Source organism: Mastigoproctus giganteus, chromosome 3 (genome assembly GCF_048544385.1).
Source record: "Mastigoproctus giganteus isolate SK-2022 chromosome 3, ASM4854438v1, whole genome shotgun sequence".
Lineage (NCBI taxonomy): Eukaryota > Metazoa > Arthropoda > Arachnida > Uropygi > Thelyphonidae > Mastigoproctus > Mastigoproctus giganteus.
The window spans coordinates 169,543,399-169,562,113 of record NC_143577.1 but is presented as its reverse complement, the minus strand read 5'-3'; the positions used below and the strand labels follow the sequence as shown (position 1 = coordinate 169,562,113).

Here is an 18,715-nt window from a genome sequence, read left to right as displayed (position 1 = left end):
AAAATGCTATTAAACATTTTGGTAGCCAAGGCTACCACGTCAAACAATTATTGTGTTAAAAAGGTATAAAAGTAAAAGCATAAAACTTACATCTTTGTATAAAAATTAATAAATTGTAAAAAATTAAAAACGTCAGACATATTGTGTCTGTCACCTATAATCTCACTGAGTGTAAATGGCTCAGTCAAATTATTAAAAGCGGTAAAATACAAGCGTCGGGCTTCTATAAAAACAGGACATTCTATTAAAATATGACGGACGGTTAAAATAACATTACATATCTCGTACATAGGTGGGTCATCCGCCCTCAGCAAATAGGAATGGGTTAGATGACTATGACCTATGCGGAGCCGAGCAAGAACAACTTCCTCTCTTCGGACCCTGCGTAGACTGGACTGCCATTGCGAAATTACAGGCTTGATGTGATGTAATTTATTTGTGGTCTGTCCGTGCCAAGAATCTTGCCATTGGGAAAGCAGTTTAGAACGTATTATTTGCCTGTAGTCTGTATAGGGGACTGACAGGCAATGATTATCCAGGGAAATGGCTGATTTGGCAGCAGCATCATCAGCCGATTCATTTCCCCGGATCCCAATGTGGCTTGGGATCCAGCAAAAGCGAATATCGAATTCTAATTTCTTGAGAGAAAAAAGAATCTGCTGGATCCTGGACAGGATCGGATGAGGGTTAAAACCCACCGATACCAGAGCCTGTAACACGCTCGATGAATCGCAGTAAATCATATACCTCTGGTAGTTGCGATTTTTAATGTGATCTAGGGCTGTTTGTATTGCATGCAACTCTGCAGTATAAATGCTAGTTTCTTGTGGGATCTTATAGGATAATGTTTTGTGAGGAAACACAACAGCAGATCCCACATGACATTCTAACTTTGAGCCATCTGTATAGATTGGCAGAAAGTCAGAATACTGCCGTCGATGTAATGCAAAGAGTTGCTGGTAGACAGATGGCGGTGTAGTAGCCTTCTCCCAGATCTTAAGGGAGAAGTCGCAAGTTGGAAAATGAGCATGCCAGGGTGGAAAGAGTTGCCTTGGTGACTGGGCAATGTTGTCTACCGTCAAGTTCAGCTCATTCAGCAGCCCTTGAATGCGAATACCAAAAGGTTTGTTGGCAGTCCGGCGGGTGTTGTAGAGATTTTCCCAGCGCGGCTCAAAAATGGATGGCCACGTAGGATGATCGGGCAGGGATTTTAATTTGAAGGCATACTGTAAGGACAACTGCTTACGTCGAAGAGACAGAGATGGTTCATTTGCTTCAACGTAAAGGCTTTGGACAGGAGATGTGCGAAATGCTCCAGTGGCTGTCCGGATAGCTTGATGGTGGATTGGATCTAACCACCGAAGTGCACTATCTCTAGCAGAACCATAGACCTGGGACCCATAGTCGAGTTTGGAACGGACAAGTGCCCGGTAGAGACGAAGAAGGGTAGCACGATCTGTGCCCCATGAGGTTGACGAAAGGGCACGAAGGATGTTAAGCCCTTTGACACATCTTGTCCTCAGCTGACGAATATGTTGTAAGAATGTCAGCTTTTTGTCGAAAATAAGTCCAAGGAATTAGAATTCTGCTACAACTGGGATGTTATTTTGCCCAAGCCTTAATTCTGGGTCAGGATGAAGATTACGTTTGCGACAGAAGTGTACACAAACAGTCTTCTGTGATGAAAATCTGAACCCATTAGCCAAAGACCAAGCTGTAAGATGGTCAATGGTTTTCTGCAGTTGCCTTTCAATGACCCTCATATTGCATGAATGACAAAATATAGCAAAGTCATCAACGTAGAGGGCATTGTTTACAGTGGGTGGAAGTTGTTCTGCGATAGAGTTTATTTTGATTGCGAAAAGCGTGACACTTAGAACGGATCCTTGTGGGAATCCCTATTCCTGAGAGAAAACTCGAGAGAGGGTGGATCCTAAACGGATTTGAAACTGGCGATTCGAAAGAAAGTTTTTAATAAAAAGAGGAAGGTTACCTCTAAGACCAAAGTTATAGAAGTCTTTTAAAATCCCAAATCGCCAGGCTGTGTCGTACGCTTTTTCAATATCAAAGAAAACTGCTACCAAATGCTCGGATTTAATAAAAGCATCACGAATGGACGTTTCCAATCGGATTAAATGATCCAGAGTGGATCTATTTCTTCGGAAGCCGCACTGTGTCCTGGAAAGCAGACCATTTGTTTCTAAATACCATACCAGGCAAGAATTTACCATTCTTTCCAGGATCTTGCACAAACAGCTTGTCAGAGCAATAGGACGGTAGTTACTTGGATTTCTAGGATCCTTTCCTGGTTTTGGGAAGGGAAGAAAGATTGCCTTCTGCCAGGAATCCGGAAATTGTTTATTAAGAAAAATTCTGTTAAACAGAATTAAAAGGTGATCCTTACATTGTGGTGTGAGGTGTTTTACCATTTCGTAGTGGATGTCATCGGGCCCTACAGCACTTACATGTGTGAGAAAGAGTGCAGCATTTAATTCCTCCTGTGAAAAGGGCTTGTTATATGATTCAAGCCCTTTTGAATAGAAGTTCAGGGAGTTTTTCTCATTTTTCTCTTTCAGGGCCAAAAACTCTGCGGGAAAAGATGTTATTGCAGATATTTTTGCAAATGTTTCCCCTAAAGTATTTGCTACTGCAGTTCGATCTGCAATTGGACATCCGTTATGCTCGAGGATCACAGAAGGGCATGGTGAATATTTTCCCTTCATTTTCCGGATCTTATCCCAGACTACTTTTGAGCTAGCAGCCTGAGTTATGGAAGATGTAAAACGAATCCAAGATTTCCTTTGGCTCTGACGTCGTACATAACGCGCTTTCGCACGTGCACGTTTAAATTTTACTAAATTTTCAGTTGTGGGATATCGGCGGAATATCCCCCACGCTTTGTTTTGTGCTTTTTTTGCTGCTGTGCATTCGGAATTCCACCAAGGTTTCGGAAATAGTGGGAACCGGCTAAATGATTTTGGGATTGCAATTGCAGCTGCTTGGACAATTGTTTCTGTGACGTACACGACTGCATCATTGATTGGCACCTGACTGACTGTAGCGATGTCAAGATTTGCCAGATGTTGAAAGGCATTCCAGTCAGCCTGATCAAGCTTCCACTGTGGTAAACTAAATGGCAGACACGGTCTACCACTAGTTAGGGTAATTATCACGGGGAAGTGATCGCTTCCATATGGGTTCTCCTCTACCTCCCAAGCAAGTGAAGGAAGGAGAGAAGGGGTGCAGATAGAAAGATCAATGGCAGAGAAAGTACGGGTAGGCATGTGGAAGAAGGTGTTTGTTCCCACATTTAGGAGGGAGAGATCATTGTCGTAAGCATATGCTCTATGACTCGTCCCCTTCCATTGATGTCAGCACTACCCCACAGAGTGTTATGTCCATTGAAATCCCCAAGAATTAAACAAGGGGAAGGCAATTGCATGATAAGATCAGCAAGGTCTTTCTGGGGGATGTCAATCCCAGGTGGCAAATAAACAGAGCAGACAGTTAATAAGAACCCCACTGTAAGGCGAATTGCTACAGCTTCAATGCTAGTTGTAAGCTGCAAAGGCTGAAATGGGATCTGGTTGCCAACGAGGATTGCGACTCCTCCGTGGGCAGGACCATCCACAATTCTATCCTTACGAATGATGGTAATGTTATGCATGGTGGGGTCATCATTTGCCTTTAAATAAGTCTCCTGTATGCAAAAGCAAACTGGTTTGTGCTTTTGCAGGAGTGCCTTGATGTTGTCAGTATTTTGCCGGAATCCACGACAATTCCACTGTAGGAATTTAGCCATTATTTGGACTTGGTGGGTCCATCAGGCGGCTTCCGAGGTGCTGAGGGCTTAATTTTGTCAGTCTTGGATTTATCTTTCCTGGGGAAGTATGGACGCTGTCCTGTGTCCATTTCTTCCTCAGCGAAGAGTTCCAAAACTGACTCATCATGTACCTCCTTCTGCTCGACATCCATGTTTTCCTGGGTACTAGGTGTTACTTCCCCTTTCTTATTCTTTTCTTTTGCAATTGCTTTTGTTACTTGTGGAGCATTAGGAGGTACCGATATAGGAGTGGCAGCTGATTGGTCCTTCTGTGCAGGTTTTTGGAAGCTTAAAAGATAACGTGCAATGGGAGTAAATGATTCTTTTGGAGGGACGGACATGTCCGTCTGAGTCCCAATCGAACACCTCCCTGCTACCTTCTGGGCGTAGGTAGGTTTTTTGATGTTAAGAGGTTTCACTGCTTTTCTTGCCTCCTGGTACGATATGTTTAGCTCTGCCTTCAGCCGTTGAATTTCTTTTTCTTCTTTCCACCTCTGGCATGCCCTTGAATAGGCCAGATGTTCTCCCTCACAGTTAATGCAGGTGGGTTTGGTGGCTGAACATGCTGTTGTTTCGTGGTCCTTTGCACCGCACCGGGCGCATGCAAGGACTCCACGGCAGGCCATTTGAGAATGTCCATACTTCTGACATTTAAAACACCGTAAAGGGTTCGGAATGTATGGACGTACTGGACAGTTGATGTATCCAGCTTTAATCTCATCAGGAGGTTTGGGAGAGTTAAAAGTCAGGATAACACTCCTGGTTTTAACAATTTTTCCATCCCTTCGCGCAGTGATTCTCTTGACGGCAGTAACTCCCTGTGGTTTTAATTCGGAGCAGATTTCCTCCTCGGTGACGTCGAGAAGGTCCCACTCCGAAATGACACCTCTCGATGAATTTAGTGTTCTGTGTGGTGTCACTGTTATGGGTATACCTCCGATTGATGTTACTCGGAGTAGATGTTCAGACTGCCTGTCATTTTTTGTTTCAATCAAAAGGTCCCCAGAACGGAGCCTCTTAACTGACTTGGGTGTACCTGCTAACCCATCCAACCCTTTTTGTATAAAAAAGGGCGACATTTTACCAATCGGTGTTTCATTGGTGGAATGCATTATTAAGAACCTTGGGACAGGCCCTGATGGTAGTTCGGTTCGCTGCCTCTTTGTAGCAATAATGCTATCTGCCTCTCCGTCATTATTTTCAGATAGGGACCGGGTTGGGGCCCCTGAAGGAATATGTTTATCAGGATTCATGAAGTTTTTTAAATTTTTCAGTGCCCGGGCTCCCCACCCACCACGGAGCCCAAAGGGACGCCCACTACCCGGCATGCAATAAATGCGCTCGGGAGTGGGATGCCAGGGCTACCCAGACACTATACCCGCACTGCCGCCAGCCTGAATCCTGTCCCTCGGACCATGAGGGTAGGGGCGTGGCATTGACACGGTTGACCCTCGCAGGCGAGCCTACTAGCCGATTGATCCTAGCCAGGCCTTCCAGGACCACCCGTCTTGTCGAAGCAGGGGCCAAAGTGGTGTATTGAAGCTGGGCTCCCTCAACCACCAGGATCCCCCTTTCCGAATTTCCACGGGTCGCAGCGCACGGCAAACACGCCGGATTCCATTGATGTAAGCCTGGAACCTGGGCTGTGGGCGTTGGATCCCCTGGAAGTCTGGAAGTCCAGACTAGCATCACTGGGATCCAACGTCACTGGGAGGTCCCCTCACCACGTACAGGTGCCCACGTCGAGGGGGAACCTGAAGCCATTTGCAAGTGCCCAGGAGTTGAGACGATCAATGGCTTTCTGCAGTTGTCTTTCAATAACCCTCATGTTGCATGACTGACAAAATATGCTAAAGTCATCAACATAGAGGGCACTGTTTACAGTTGGAGGAAGTTGTTCTGTGATGGAATTTACTTTGATGGCAAAAAGCGTGACACTTAATACTGATCCTTGTGGTACTCCCTCCTCTTGGCTAAAGGAACGAGGCGCCTCCGTAGCCAGGTGGGAAGGAGCAGCAGTGCGTAGCACACGCTTCTTGATTAGACCGGGGTTCGAGCCCGTCACCACCAAATACGGAAGATGCGGAAAGGTCAGGGAATGACCACCGCACCGGAGCAATATGGCCTTAGTTGCTAATGCTCCTAAAAACCAAATAACAACAACAACTAAAGGAACGAGAGAGTGAGGATCCCACACGAACTTGGAAAGATCGATTGGCTAAAAAGTTTTTAATAAAAATGGGGAGTTGCCCCCTAAGATCCAGGCTATGCAGATCTTTTAAGATGCCAAATCTCCAAGTTGTGTCATACGCTTTCTCCATGTCAAAGAACACCGACACCAAGTGTTCGCATTTTAGGAAAGCATCCCGGATGGATGTTTCCAGTCTAATAAGATGGTCCAAAGTGGACCGGTTCCTTCGGACGCCGCACTTGATATTGGAGAGAAGATCATTTGATTCTAAGTACCATATTAAACGAGAATTGACCATTCTCTCCAGGATTTTGCACAGACAGCTAGTCAGAGCAATAGGACGATAATTGGTAGTGACTTTTCGATCCTTTCCTGGCTTAGCAAAGGCAAGAACGATTGCCTTGCACCAGGAATCCGGAAACTGCCCTTCAATAAAGATTCTGTTATACAGATAGAGCAGATAATCCATAGATTTTGGTGAAAGATGTTTAACCATTTTATAATGGATGCCATCTGGTCCAACAGCACTTGCTTTGGAAAGGGCGAGGGCTCTTCAGTTCCTGAATAGTGAACGACCCATTGTAGGGATAGATGTTCTTAGACTTAAAATTAAGTGCCTGTTTTTCCAGTTTATGTTTCAGGACCAGGAACTCTGGGGAATACGAAGATGTTGCAGAGATGTTAGAGAATGTTTCCCCAAGAGCATTGGCTATTGCAGTTGAATCTGCAATAGCGCATCCATTATAATCTAGGACTGAAGAAGGGTGGGATGTATATTTTCCCTTCATTTTCCAGATTTTATCCCAGACTACCTTAGAATTGGTAGCCTGGTTAATAGATGATGTAAAACGGATCCATGATTCCTTTTGCCTCTGACGGCGAATGTAGCGTGCTTTGGCTCGTGCACACTTGAAGGCTATTAGATTAACAGTGGTAGGATATCGACGGAATATCCCCCACGCTTTGTTTTGAGCCTTTTTTGCTGCTGTGCATTGTGAATTCCACCAAGGTTTGGGAAACGGTGGAAACCGGGCAGATGTTTTTGGAACAGCATTCACACTGCTTCGACAATGATTTCTGTGATGTACGTTACTGCGTCATTGATAGGCTCCTGACTGACTGTACTGAGGTCAAAATTTGCCTGATGTTGGAAGGCATTCCAGTCAGCCTGATCAAACTTCCACCGTGCTAACCTAAAAGGAAGACATGGTCTCCCACTGTGTAACAAGGTTATCACAGGGAAGTGATCACTTCCGTATGGATTCTCCTCCACTTCCCAAGTGAGTGAAGGGAGTAGAGAAGGGGAGCAGATAGAGAGATCAATGGCAGAAAACGTACGGGTAGGCATGTGGAAGAAGGTGTTTGTTCCAGTATTTACAAGGGAAAGGGCATTGTCATTGAGCATACGCTCTATGACCCGTCCTCTTCCATTGATGTTAGCACTACCCCACAGGGTGCTATGTCCATTAAAATCCCCAAGAAGTAAGAAAGGGGGTGGCAACTGCGTTACAAGATCATCAAGGTCTTCCTGGGAGATGTCAGTCCCAGGTGGCAAATAAATAGAGCAGACCGTTAATAAAAATCCCACTGTAAGGCGAATTACAACAGCCTCTATGCTGGTTGTAATTAGCAAGGGCTAAACTGGGGTCTGATTACTCACAAGGATAGCCACTCCTCCATGAGCAGGACCATCCACAATTCTATCCTTACGAAAGATTGTGATGTTATACATGGTGGGATCATCATTTGCTTTTAGATACGTCTCCTGCAAGCAAAAGCAAACTGGCTCGTGCTTTTGCAGGAGGCCTTGATGTCATCAGTATTTCGCCGGAATCCACGACAATTCCATTGTAGGAATTTAGCCATTATTTTGGCTTGGTGGGTCCATCAGGCGGCTTCCGAAGTGCTGAGGGCTTACTTTTATCAGTCTTGGCTTTATCTTTTTTGGGGAAGAATGGACGCTGTCCCGTGTCCATTTCTTCCTCCGCAAAGAGTTCCAAGACTGATTCATCCGGTACCTCCTTGTGCTCGACATCCATTGTTTCTGTTATTACTGTTGGCTCTTTACCACTTGGTTTTGGTAGTGGTGGAGCATTAGGAGGTACGGATATAGAAGTGGCAGCTGATTGCGTTTTTTTGGTGAGCTTTTGTGAACTCAATAAATAGCGGGCAATCGGCGTGAATGACTCTCTTGGTGGTACAGTCATCTCAGTCTGTGTACCGATAGTACACTTCGCAGAAACCTTCTGGGCATATGAAGGTTTCCCGCTATTTATTGGTTGAATGTGTTTTCTAGCCTCTGGGTAGGAGATATTCAGCTCCGTTTTCAATTTCTGGATCTCTTTTTCATCCTTCCACCGCTGGCATGCTCTGGAGTAGGCAGGATGATCTTGTTGGCAATTTACACAGATCGGTTTAGAAGCTGAACATTCCTTGCTCTCGTGTTCTTTCGCACCACATCGAGCACAGGCAGGGTTACCACGACAAGCCGTTTGTGAGTGTCCGTATTTTTGGCATTTAAAACACCTCAGTGGGTTTGGAATGTAGATCCTCACTGGGCAGTTTAAATACCCTGCCTTGATGGAACTAGGAGGCCGTGGGGTGTTAAATGTTAGGATGAGAACTAGGGTAGGGACGAGATTCCCTTCCTTCCGCATTGATATTCTCTTGACAGCTGTCACTCCTTGATCTTTTAATTCAGAGCAGATCTCTTCTTCAGAAACGTGAAGAAGATTCCACTCTGATATCACACCTCTTGAAGAGTTCAAAGTTTTGTGAGGGGTTGTGATGATGGGTATTCCCCCTATAGATGTGGCTTTCAAAAATTTTTCAGCTTGATTTATATTTGATGCTTCTATTAGAATATCTCCAGAACGCAGCCGTTTTACGGATTTGGGTGAACCTGCCATCCCTTCTAATCCTTTCTGGATAAAGAAAGGTGACATTTTTCCAAGTGACTGCTCTCCGGTGGAATGGAGAATGAGGAAAAGAGGTGTCACAGATGTTGTTTTCTCCTCAGTTCTGGCTCTTTTAGCTGAATTGCTTTCACTCTCATCTGACGATTGATTAGGTAGAGGCCTTGTTGGGGCCCCAGAAGAAGAATTTAAATTACTCATATGAGTAAAGAGAAAATGTCTGATGCCTAAGTACCTCACCCACCACGGAGCCCTACGAGGGGACACCCACTCGTGAACTAGCAGGTACTGCGTACACGAATGGGACGCCGAGTTCGCTTAGAACACCATACCCACGTTACCAATAAGTCTTTATCCCGTCCCAGGACCAAAGGGAGGGAGACTTATTGGAACGCAGTTGACCCTAGCAGTATAAAACCACCCGCCGATTGATCCCAGTCGAGCCGGTCCGGGACCACCCGTCTTGTCGAAGCAGGGGCCAAAGTGGTGTATTAAGGCTGGGCCCCTCAACCACCAGGATCCCCCTTTCCGAAGTCCACGGGTCGCAGCGCACGGCTGCACACGCCGGATTCCAATGATGTAACCCTGGAACCAAGGTATGGGCGTTAGATCCCAGTGATGCTAATCTGGAAAACCAGCAGCATCACTGGGAGATCCCCTCACCACGTACAGGTGCCCACGTCGAGGGGCAATCAAAGCTGAGTAATAGTTATAATTCTCTTGCCAGCCTATGACAGCAACTGACACAACATTTCCATATCCCTAATGTTTGTAATAAAAAGCTCATCATATCTCCAACCTTTTTCAACCCCGAAAAATATCTCTATGCAACTAAATGGATTCTTAGGCAAATCCTTGAAACATGTGATCTACTGCTTGCTCTTCAACTTTTAACAAAAGGGATAAATTTGGTAATGCTACTGCTGCTACAAAGGTGGTTAGAATTTCTCCAAGATTCTCCAACCTGATGAACCTCCTACCTCTCCAGCCTTTTCAAGCAAAACGATTGTTTCATAAACAGACGAAGATATCAAACCTGATCACTGACCATGTTGCCCACGCTAAAGCATGAGCAGTATTTAATAGAGAGATAAATTTTTTTTAATATTGTAGCCAATGTGTAATATCAATAAGACTTATAAAAATGAAAACATTAAAACTATGTAACAAATACAGCAAATTTCCATTGCAGATAAAGTTGAACTTGGCAAGGCACGGTAAGGTGCAAATTATGTTCTTATGTACCAAGCACGTAATATTTCAAATGAAATAAAATGAAACATTTTTATTTTATTTCATTTTGAATTATATATAGGAGCAGAATCACACACCTTAGCTGCAGCAGGAATTTGCTATTTATTACATAGTTTAGTGCTTTCTTTTTCATACATCTTAAAATTTCTTTATTTATTAAAACTGTTTATTTCCTAAAGGTGATAATCACCCCAGTGATGGGGGTGATTATCGGATGGGCTTACATTCAGGATGAAAACAATACATGTGACATATACAAAATAACTGGTGGCATAGTGTGAGATCGCTTTAGAGGCATGGCATGGGATCTGCTACCACTGTGAGGTTTATTATCACATTGGAAGACTACTATACAAATTGGAGAGGTATGGCATTAAGGGTAAGTTGCTACAATGGATAAAGGGATGGTTGAGTGGGAGACGACAGAGAGTGGTAATCAATGAACACTGCTCTTCCTGGACAAGTGTTATTAGTGGAGTTCTCCAGGGTTCGGTGCTGGGCCCATTGTTGTTTTGTGTATTCATCAATGATACTGATGAAGGTATATCAAGATTAATGTCCAAGTTTGCAGATGATACAAAGGTTGGCAGGATTGTTAATGACAGTAAAGACTGTATGCTACTCCAACTGGATCTAGATAAGTTGGACAAATGGGTGAAGTGGAAAGTGAAAAATACACGGGAGTAATTTTGTAGTCAAACATGGAGTTTGCTGAGCAGTGCAGATGGGCTGCCAGGGCAGGTCATGGAATCTTGTCAATGATATATAGGAATTTGGCTAGTAGGGACAGGGAGGTGATTATCCCGTTGTACAAAGCAATGGTCAGGCCACACCTAGAGTACTATGTACGGGTCTGGAGGCCTCATTTTAGGAAGGATGTAGAGTTGCTAGAGCGAGTACAAAGAAGGGCAACAAGATTGGTGAGAGGAACAAAGGGGTGCTCTTAACAAGAAAGGCTTAAGTTCTGCAAATTGCAGTGCCTGGAGAGTAGGCACCTGCGAGGTGATCTGATTGAAGTGTACAAGGCCTTGAATGGGTTGAGCAAGCTGAATGCTCATGGGATTCTTCTTCTTGCTCAGATTAAGAACTGAGTGGGCATAGATTCAAATTGAGGAAAGACAGTTGTAGAATGGATGTGCAGAAGTTTGCCTTTAGCCAGCAGGTGGTTGATTGGTGGAACAGACTTCCATCTTTTGTTGTGGAAGTTGATAGCCTAAATAAATTTAAGGCTGAGCTCGACAGGCATTTGGAACGAATGGAGGGGTGAAATGGGAGGTGTTTTTTATTTTTATTTTGGCTGATGCTGCATAAGCTTGCTTTCTTGCATTGTATGCCTCTACTAATGCTAATGCCACAGCACAACCCCCCCCCCCACATAGTGCACTCTACCCTTTTGGCTAAGATAAAAGTGTGATCCTATGACTTTACTCCCTTTCCGAAACCCACCTCTCATACAAACATTTCACCTGGTGGACCCTACCACCCCAAATCTTTCTCCGTTCTTAACAGTCCCCCTGTGGAGGATGGGCTCCCACCACAAAGGTTCCCCTCTCCCTTTAACTTCTGCTTTTCAGGTGAAAGTCTCCCTACCATCCACCTGTACTCCCCTACTCAAACTGTCTTCCCAGTGCTCCTTTCTACAAAAACCTTTTTTGGAGAGCCCTCGCTGACAAGCATTGGTTCACCCCAGCCAGAGAACTTTACACTTACACTCTATGGCCTGGCCCACCTCCTCATGGTGTTGGGCAGCCAGTCAATGGTGGTCCTTGGTTTCTGGGGGCTCTGTAGCTAAGTGGCCAGAAGAACGACATACCAACATAAACCACACTATCTCTGGCCTTTAAATAGTTTGTACTGTTATGCAGAGTTGAAGGGTAGGATCCCTGGTGCTGCAAGTCTATGTGCAATATGCCTTGTACTGGATACAGTGTTACTGGAGTGCAGCAGCTGGCTGAGCCTTCTGAGTAGGTTTTTGAAAACTCTGTAAATGACTATTCCTCCAAAGGAATCTTTGGAGGAATAGTCATTTACTGAGACCTTTTGGGCATATGTTTTTGTGTATTAGGCTGAAATTATTGAAGTAAGATCCTCATTTGTCTTTAAATACATCTGAAAACATTTGCAAACTGACATTTGCAGGGCCTCAATGTCATCAAAATTATATTGGAATCCCAGCCAATTCACTGTAAGAATTTGCCCATTTTTGAGCTTGGTGGTTCCATCAATTGGCATCCAAAGAGCTGAGAGCTTAGTTTTCTCAGCCTTAAGATTATCTTTTTCAGGGATTCTGTCGTGTGTCTATTTCTTCCTCTGCAAGTAGCAATAAGAATGAGTCATCAGTAACTTTGTCTTTATACCCATTTTTTCTTGAGTTACTGATAGCATATGTTTAACTGACTCCTCTCTTTCACTCTCTTTAGGTAGAGGCAGAGCATCGGGTCATATTGATATAGGAGTGGCAGGTGACTGGGTTTTCTGTGCTGGCTTCTGGGGATTCAAGAAATATAGTGTGTAATGGGCATAAATGACTCAATTCATGAAGTGGTCACTTCAATCAGAGTTGTTGTGGAATATTCCCCCACAACCTTTTGAGCATATGTATCCATGTATGCTCTTTTAATATAAGATATTTAAGTATAATTTCTGCTTCCTGATTTTGTTTTCTCATTCCAGCTCAGTCATGTTCTAGAGCAGTAGTTCCAACCTATAACTAGACTAGCTGACCTGTCACAGTTGTCTGAACTTTTAACTCAGAAAAGATCTCCTCCTCTACATTCATTTTTGTCTCTTCCGTCTCTCACATTTCACTAGATTTTACAGTGAATTCTAGAACAGATGTTTCTGTGTTAATTTTTTAGCTTTATGTGATTACTTAAAATTCTTTTAGCCTAATCATATAATTTTGTTAGTTCCTAAGTTAACATTTGCAGGGGGGGGGGCAAATAAGTGTGATGAACTCCTTTATGTTTCATAAAAGATTTCACCACACTTTTTATGTTTTCATATATTTTATTTTTATTTTGTAGATGATTTTGGCCTAGTAAGGACAAACTGGTTGTGTGAAGATAAGTATGGATTTACTAAAACCATTATCTTGAAGGAAGTGAAGTCTTGTTTTATCCTCATAAGAAGCAGAACATTGTACAGAATTTTTAAAATGTGGCATCAAAACTGAATGTGATTTCTCAGCTCTATCACTAGTTAATACTAACATTTTATTCCTAATAAAGACAGAAAGCAGAGGGCATTACCTCCTGAAAGTACTGCACACTATAAATAAATCCCAACTTTGCTAAGGCTAATGCAACAGGAACTTGAGCATCTGCACTTGTTTCAGCAGCCATGTCATAGTAACGTTTAGCAAGGTGAATATCCTATTGAAAAAACGAATAGACAGTAAACATAAATGTGAAAATCATTTACTCAAAAGTATATTTAGTGACAGTTGATCAAAAATAATTTTAAAAATGTGTAAGAGAGTGAAACATAGTTTAAGTGGCCTCTATCAAACATCACCCTCTCTAAGCAGTAGAATTTTATTAACACCATATCCTACTGGAAACAACCCAGGAAGCCATTTTTGCCATTATGTCCTTCAGTACTTATTTTAAATTTTTTTATTTTTGTTTTCATAAGATTTTTTAAAAAAAGCTTCTTATTTGAATTCAACTCTGGCTAGTACTCAGCCTTTGTTGCTGTTTCTATAATTGAATTTGTACACTTAGATTATTAATATCAAACATTGATTTTGACAGATTGCTGAAATTTATTTAAATTTATACATTTGCTGTTACCAAGTGCATAAACCAAAGTTTAAAGTAAATGCTTTATACACTACCCCTCTCCCAAAATTATACACTACACCTCTCCCAAATCCAAGATGTTTATTATGAGCCTAATATGATGAATACACCCAGGCTCCTGAATATCATCATTCTTCTCTTTCTTGGTGATTCCCTTCTACTTCTGACTCTCTCTCTCTCTCTCTCTCTCTCTCTCTCTCTCTCTCTCTCTCTCTCTCACACACACACACACACGGGGGGGGGACAGAATTGATTGACGAGCCTTTTCAATCAATTCGGCCCTGGAGGGAATGTGAAAGGCTCAAGGGGTAGAATTTTTTTTGGCCTGTTCTGTACTTATTAAGAGGAAAGACTGCTTCTACAGGGATGGGATACACTTAAATAGAAAGGGTGCAAGGATATTTGCTGATGCTATCGAGGCAGTGTTAGGTGGGTCAGAAAACTGCTAGCTTGGGGAGATTCACAGACTAAAAGGTTAAAAGTAGCTGCAGGCAGAGGTGAAGGCGATTCTTGCACTACTTCTATTAAAATATGCAGCGGCCTGGAGCAAGGGGTGCTGGGGATTTCAGGGACTGATGGCGGTCATCGTGAAACAGGTGGGTATATGGGATGTGTTAGGGTAACTAAGAATAACAATAGGTGCATGTATACCAATGCTAGAAGTATAGTAAATAAATTTGATGAATTTGAAGTGTTGGTCAAGATATCAAGGGTGGATATTGTTGTGATAGCAGAGACATGGTGTCACACAGATATCAGTAATTCAGAATTGGAATTTGGGGAGTACAATGTGTACAGAAAGGATAGACAGGTTAGGAAGGGAGGAGGTGTTATGCTGTTAATTAAGAAAAACATAAAATCAAAAGAAGTGCATCCAGTTGATAAAGATGAACCGTGCACTGTTGACTTAGTTTGGTGTGACATCATGCAAAAGCCAAAATAAGAGTAGGAGTGTGTTATAGGCCTAATGACTCGAATGAGTACAATGAACAATTGTACAGAGAAATAGAGTGGCTAGTAAATCCGAATATCTTATAATGGGGGATTTTAACTTCCCAGATATTGACTGGAACTTGTGGGTTGGCCACTCACACACTAGTAAGACTTTTGTGGATTTATTGGATGATTGTTTTCTGCAGCAGCATGTTCAAGAGGCAACCAGAGAGGGTAATACACTTGATCTGATAATCAGCAGTGATCATTCGTGTATTAAGAATTTGCAGATCAAGGAACCATAAGGTGGCAGTGATCACAGTGTACTGATGTGGGATTTACTTAAAGATATAATTACCATCAGGGGTAAAGGAAAGGGTTTTTGCTTCCGTAAAGGTGACTACAGTGGTCTCAGAGTTTTTAAATTCTGTACAGTGGGATCAACTGATGATGTTACCAACAGCAAATTCTAAGTGGGAAGCATTCAAGGAATTAATTGTGAAAGCTACTAAAAGTTTCATACCTATTAAGAAATATTGTTCAAGGTTTAGGCCTAAATGGTTGTCAAATGAACTAATGAGATTCGTGGCAGAAAAGAAAAATGCATGGGATGCATATAAATTATCAGGCAACACAGAAGCCTATGACAGATAAAAACTAGTCTGTAATCAAGTCACAAAGAAGGTTAGGCAGGCGAAGGCAGATTACGAGAAATCTTTGGCAAAGAATGCTAAGAAAAACAGCAATGATTCCTTTACTCATATAAATTTTAAATCTGATTGGTTCACTTCATATCGATGGTTCGACTGTTGATGATGCTGCTCAGATAGTAAAGCAACTGAATGAGTATTTTGCATCTACATTCACACATGAGGAGTTAAGGTTTGAAAATGCCAGAAGGTTATCAAATTATAGCAGGGTGCTTAATGATTTTGTAATAACTGAGAACAAAGTGGAGGAGAAATATTTGAAGTTAAACATAAGAAAGGCACCTGGGGTGGATGGGATATATCCAGTTATATTAAAGGAGGCAGCAAAGGAAGTAAACAAACCCTTAGCCATAATTATGAGAGCATCCTTGGACTCAGGGAAGGTCCCCACAGACTGGAGATGCACAAATGTATCCCCAATTCACAAAGGGGGATCAAAGGGCGACTCGAGTAATTACAGACCAGTTAGTTTAACTTCTGTTCTGGGTAAAATAATGGAGTCACTGGTTAAAGATGCATTGCAGGATCATCTGGACAAGACTGCAGCAATAATTCAGACACAGCATGGGTTTGTTAAGGGAAAGTCTTTTCTGACAATTTTGATTGGGTATTATGATGTGGTTACAAAGGAACTGGATGCAAAAAATAATTTTGATATCATATACTTGGATTTCAGGAAAGCTTTTGACACTGTTGCACAGGGAAGACTACTGTACAAATTGGAGCAGAATGGTATTAAGGTAAGTTGCTACAATGGATAAAAGGATGGTTCAGTGGGAGAAGACAGAGGGTGGTAATCAATGGGTGCTGCTCTTCATGGGATAATGTTATTAGTGGAGTCCCACAGGGTTTGGTGTTGGGTCCACTGTTGTTTTGTATATTTATCAATGATATTGATGAAGGTATATCAGGCTTAGTGTCGAAGTTTGCAGATGATACAAAGTTTGGCAGGGTTGTAAATGACAGTAATGGCAGTGTGCTACTGCAACAGGATCTAGAAAATTTGGGCAGATGGGCTAAGATGTGGCAACTGAAGTTTAACATTGACAAATGCAAAGTGCTGCATATGGGTAGAAGTAACCCCAGAGAAATGTACCAACTGTGTGGTACTACACTTAAGGTGGTAGAAAATCGAAAAGACCTGGGAGTAATTGTGCAGTCAGATATGAAGTTTTCTGAGCAATGCAGACAGGCTGCAAGGGCAGGTCATGCGGTTTTGTCAATGATATACAGGAATTTTGCTAGCAGGGAAAAGGAGGCGAGTGTCCCTCTGTATAAGGCAATGGTCAGACCACGCCTTGAGTACTGCGTACAGGTCTGGAGGCCTCATTTTAGGAAGGATGTAGATTTGCTTAAGCATGTACAGAGAAGGGCAACAAGATTGGTGAGGGTGAAGGGATCTCCTTACCATGAGAGGCTTAAGTTCAGTAAATTGCAGCGGCTGGAGACTAGGCACCTGCGAGGTGATCTGATTGAGGTGTAGAAGGCCTTGAATGGGTTGAGCACACTGAATTCTTATGGGATTCTTCCACTTGTTCAGATTACAAACCTAAGGGTGCTTAAATTCAAATTGAGGAAGGAGAGACGTAGAATAGATGTGTGGAAATTTGCCTTTAGCCAGCCGGTGGTTAATTGCTGGAACAAAGTTCCATCTGCCGTTGTCGAAGTTGATAGGTTAAATAAATTTAAGGAGGAACTGGACATACATTTAGAGGAAATTGTTTTGTAATTTTTTTTTTGGCTGATATTGCATAAGCTCATACACTTGCTTTCTTGCATCACATGCCACTACCACACACACACACACACACACACACACACACACACACACACACACACACACACACACACACACACACACACACACACAGTAACTCAGAATTTTTTTTTTTTTTTTTTGGCTGATGCAGCAAAATCCTCAGACTTCCTTGCACCATATGGCTAATAATAATAATATCAAAAATTACTTCATTTCATTAATTTAAAAAAATGTAAACAACAAATATCTGTTGTTTTCCAATCCTTTCCAATTTCACTTAATTTTTTATGGCAAATGGCAACATAAGACATGCCATGGCATGTGTCATTTAAATTTCCATGAAACTGAGACTCTGAAAGAGATAGGGCATTAATTAACCTAACTGCCCCTTTTGAACAGAGCCTAGAAGCCCGAGAGTGCTTTTTGGCATCCAGATTTGCAAACAATATTCCAGTAGGGTGGATTTCAGATTTGTACAGAGTAAGTAGTTCCTTAGAAGAAAAGTAATACCAAGAGGAGAAAAAGAAAACTTTTTTTTTATAATGCACTAAAAGCAATACTTGTCATATGTTTATAGTAAAAGAGATTAGAAGTCAGGATAATTCAAAATAGAGATCTGATCGTGTCTAGAAATATGAATGTTACTGAATATGGGCATAAGGTTAGTGGATTTTTTCCTGAGAGAAATAAGAGAGGACTGAGTTGCAGAAATATTGTGGATAAGTTGGGTTCTTTCTCCTACTCTTCCTTTTGCATATTAATTATCTTCTTCCTCTGACTGGAAATCCTATCCAATGTTTTATTGATGATAGCACATTACCACCAACCTCCATTTTGAGAAACTTCGTCCTGCATAAACAGCTTCAAGTTCTCAAATATCCACCACCAATTCCTTAAGTGCAAATCTAGGGATTGGCATTTAAGGAACTGTCCAATTGGCATTTAAGGAATGTTCAATCATCAGTAAAACAATGGATAGAATTTATAGTCGGAGGAAGAAGGTAATTAATATGCAGAAGGAAGAGTAGGAGAAAGAAGTGAACCTGGGGAACATCAACATTAGTGGAAAAGTTAGAAGACAACACCATTCGCCATCACCCATAGTGAACGGTCAGAGAGAAAACTGGATACTCAATTGCAAAAAAGCAGTACACAAGCCTCAAAAAAAGACCTTTGTGCCAAACAACATATTCAAAAGCCTTAGAACTGTTAAGAGCAACTGCTTGTTTCATGAAATTTTTCCATAAAATTTGTGCCAAGACGAGACATAAACCCACATATCACCTGTGGATTAACATTACCAGAATCCACATTGGCAATCACATGG

The 18,715-nt window shown here is 42.3% G+C and overlaps 1 protein-coding gene across 4 annotated transcripts in view; it reads right to left on the bottom strand.

Annotated features, from left to right (window-relative positions):
* Window positions 1-18,715, bottom strand: part of LOC150088403 (protein sel-1 homolog 1-like) — a 378,494-nt gene that overhangs the window by 9,134 nt on the left and 350,645 nt on the right. For all 4 annotated transcript variants that reach the window (XM_090369493.1, XM_090369492.1, XM_090369494.1 and 1 more), the window contains exon 18: window positions 13,435-13,557. In XM_090369493.1, coding sequence (XP_090225619.1) covers window positions 13,435-13,557 — 123 coding nt within the window. The remainder of the gene's footprint in view (window positions 1-13,434; window positions 13,558-18,715) is intronic.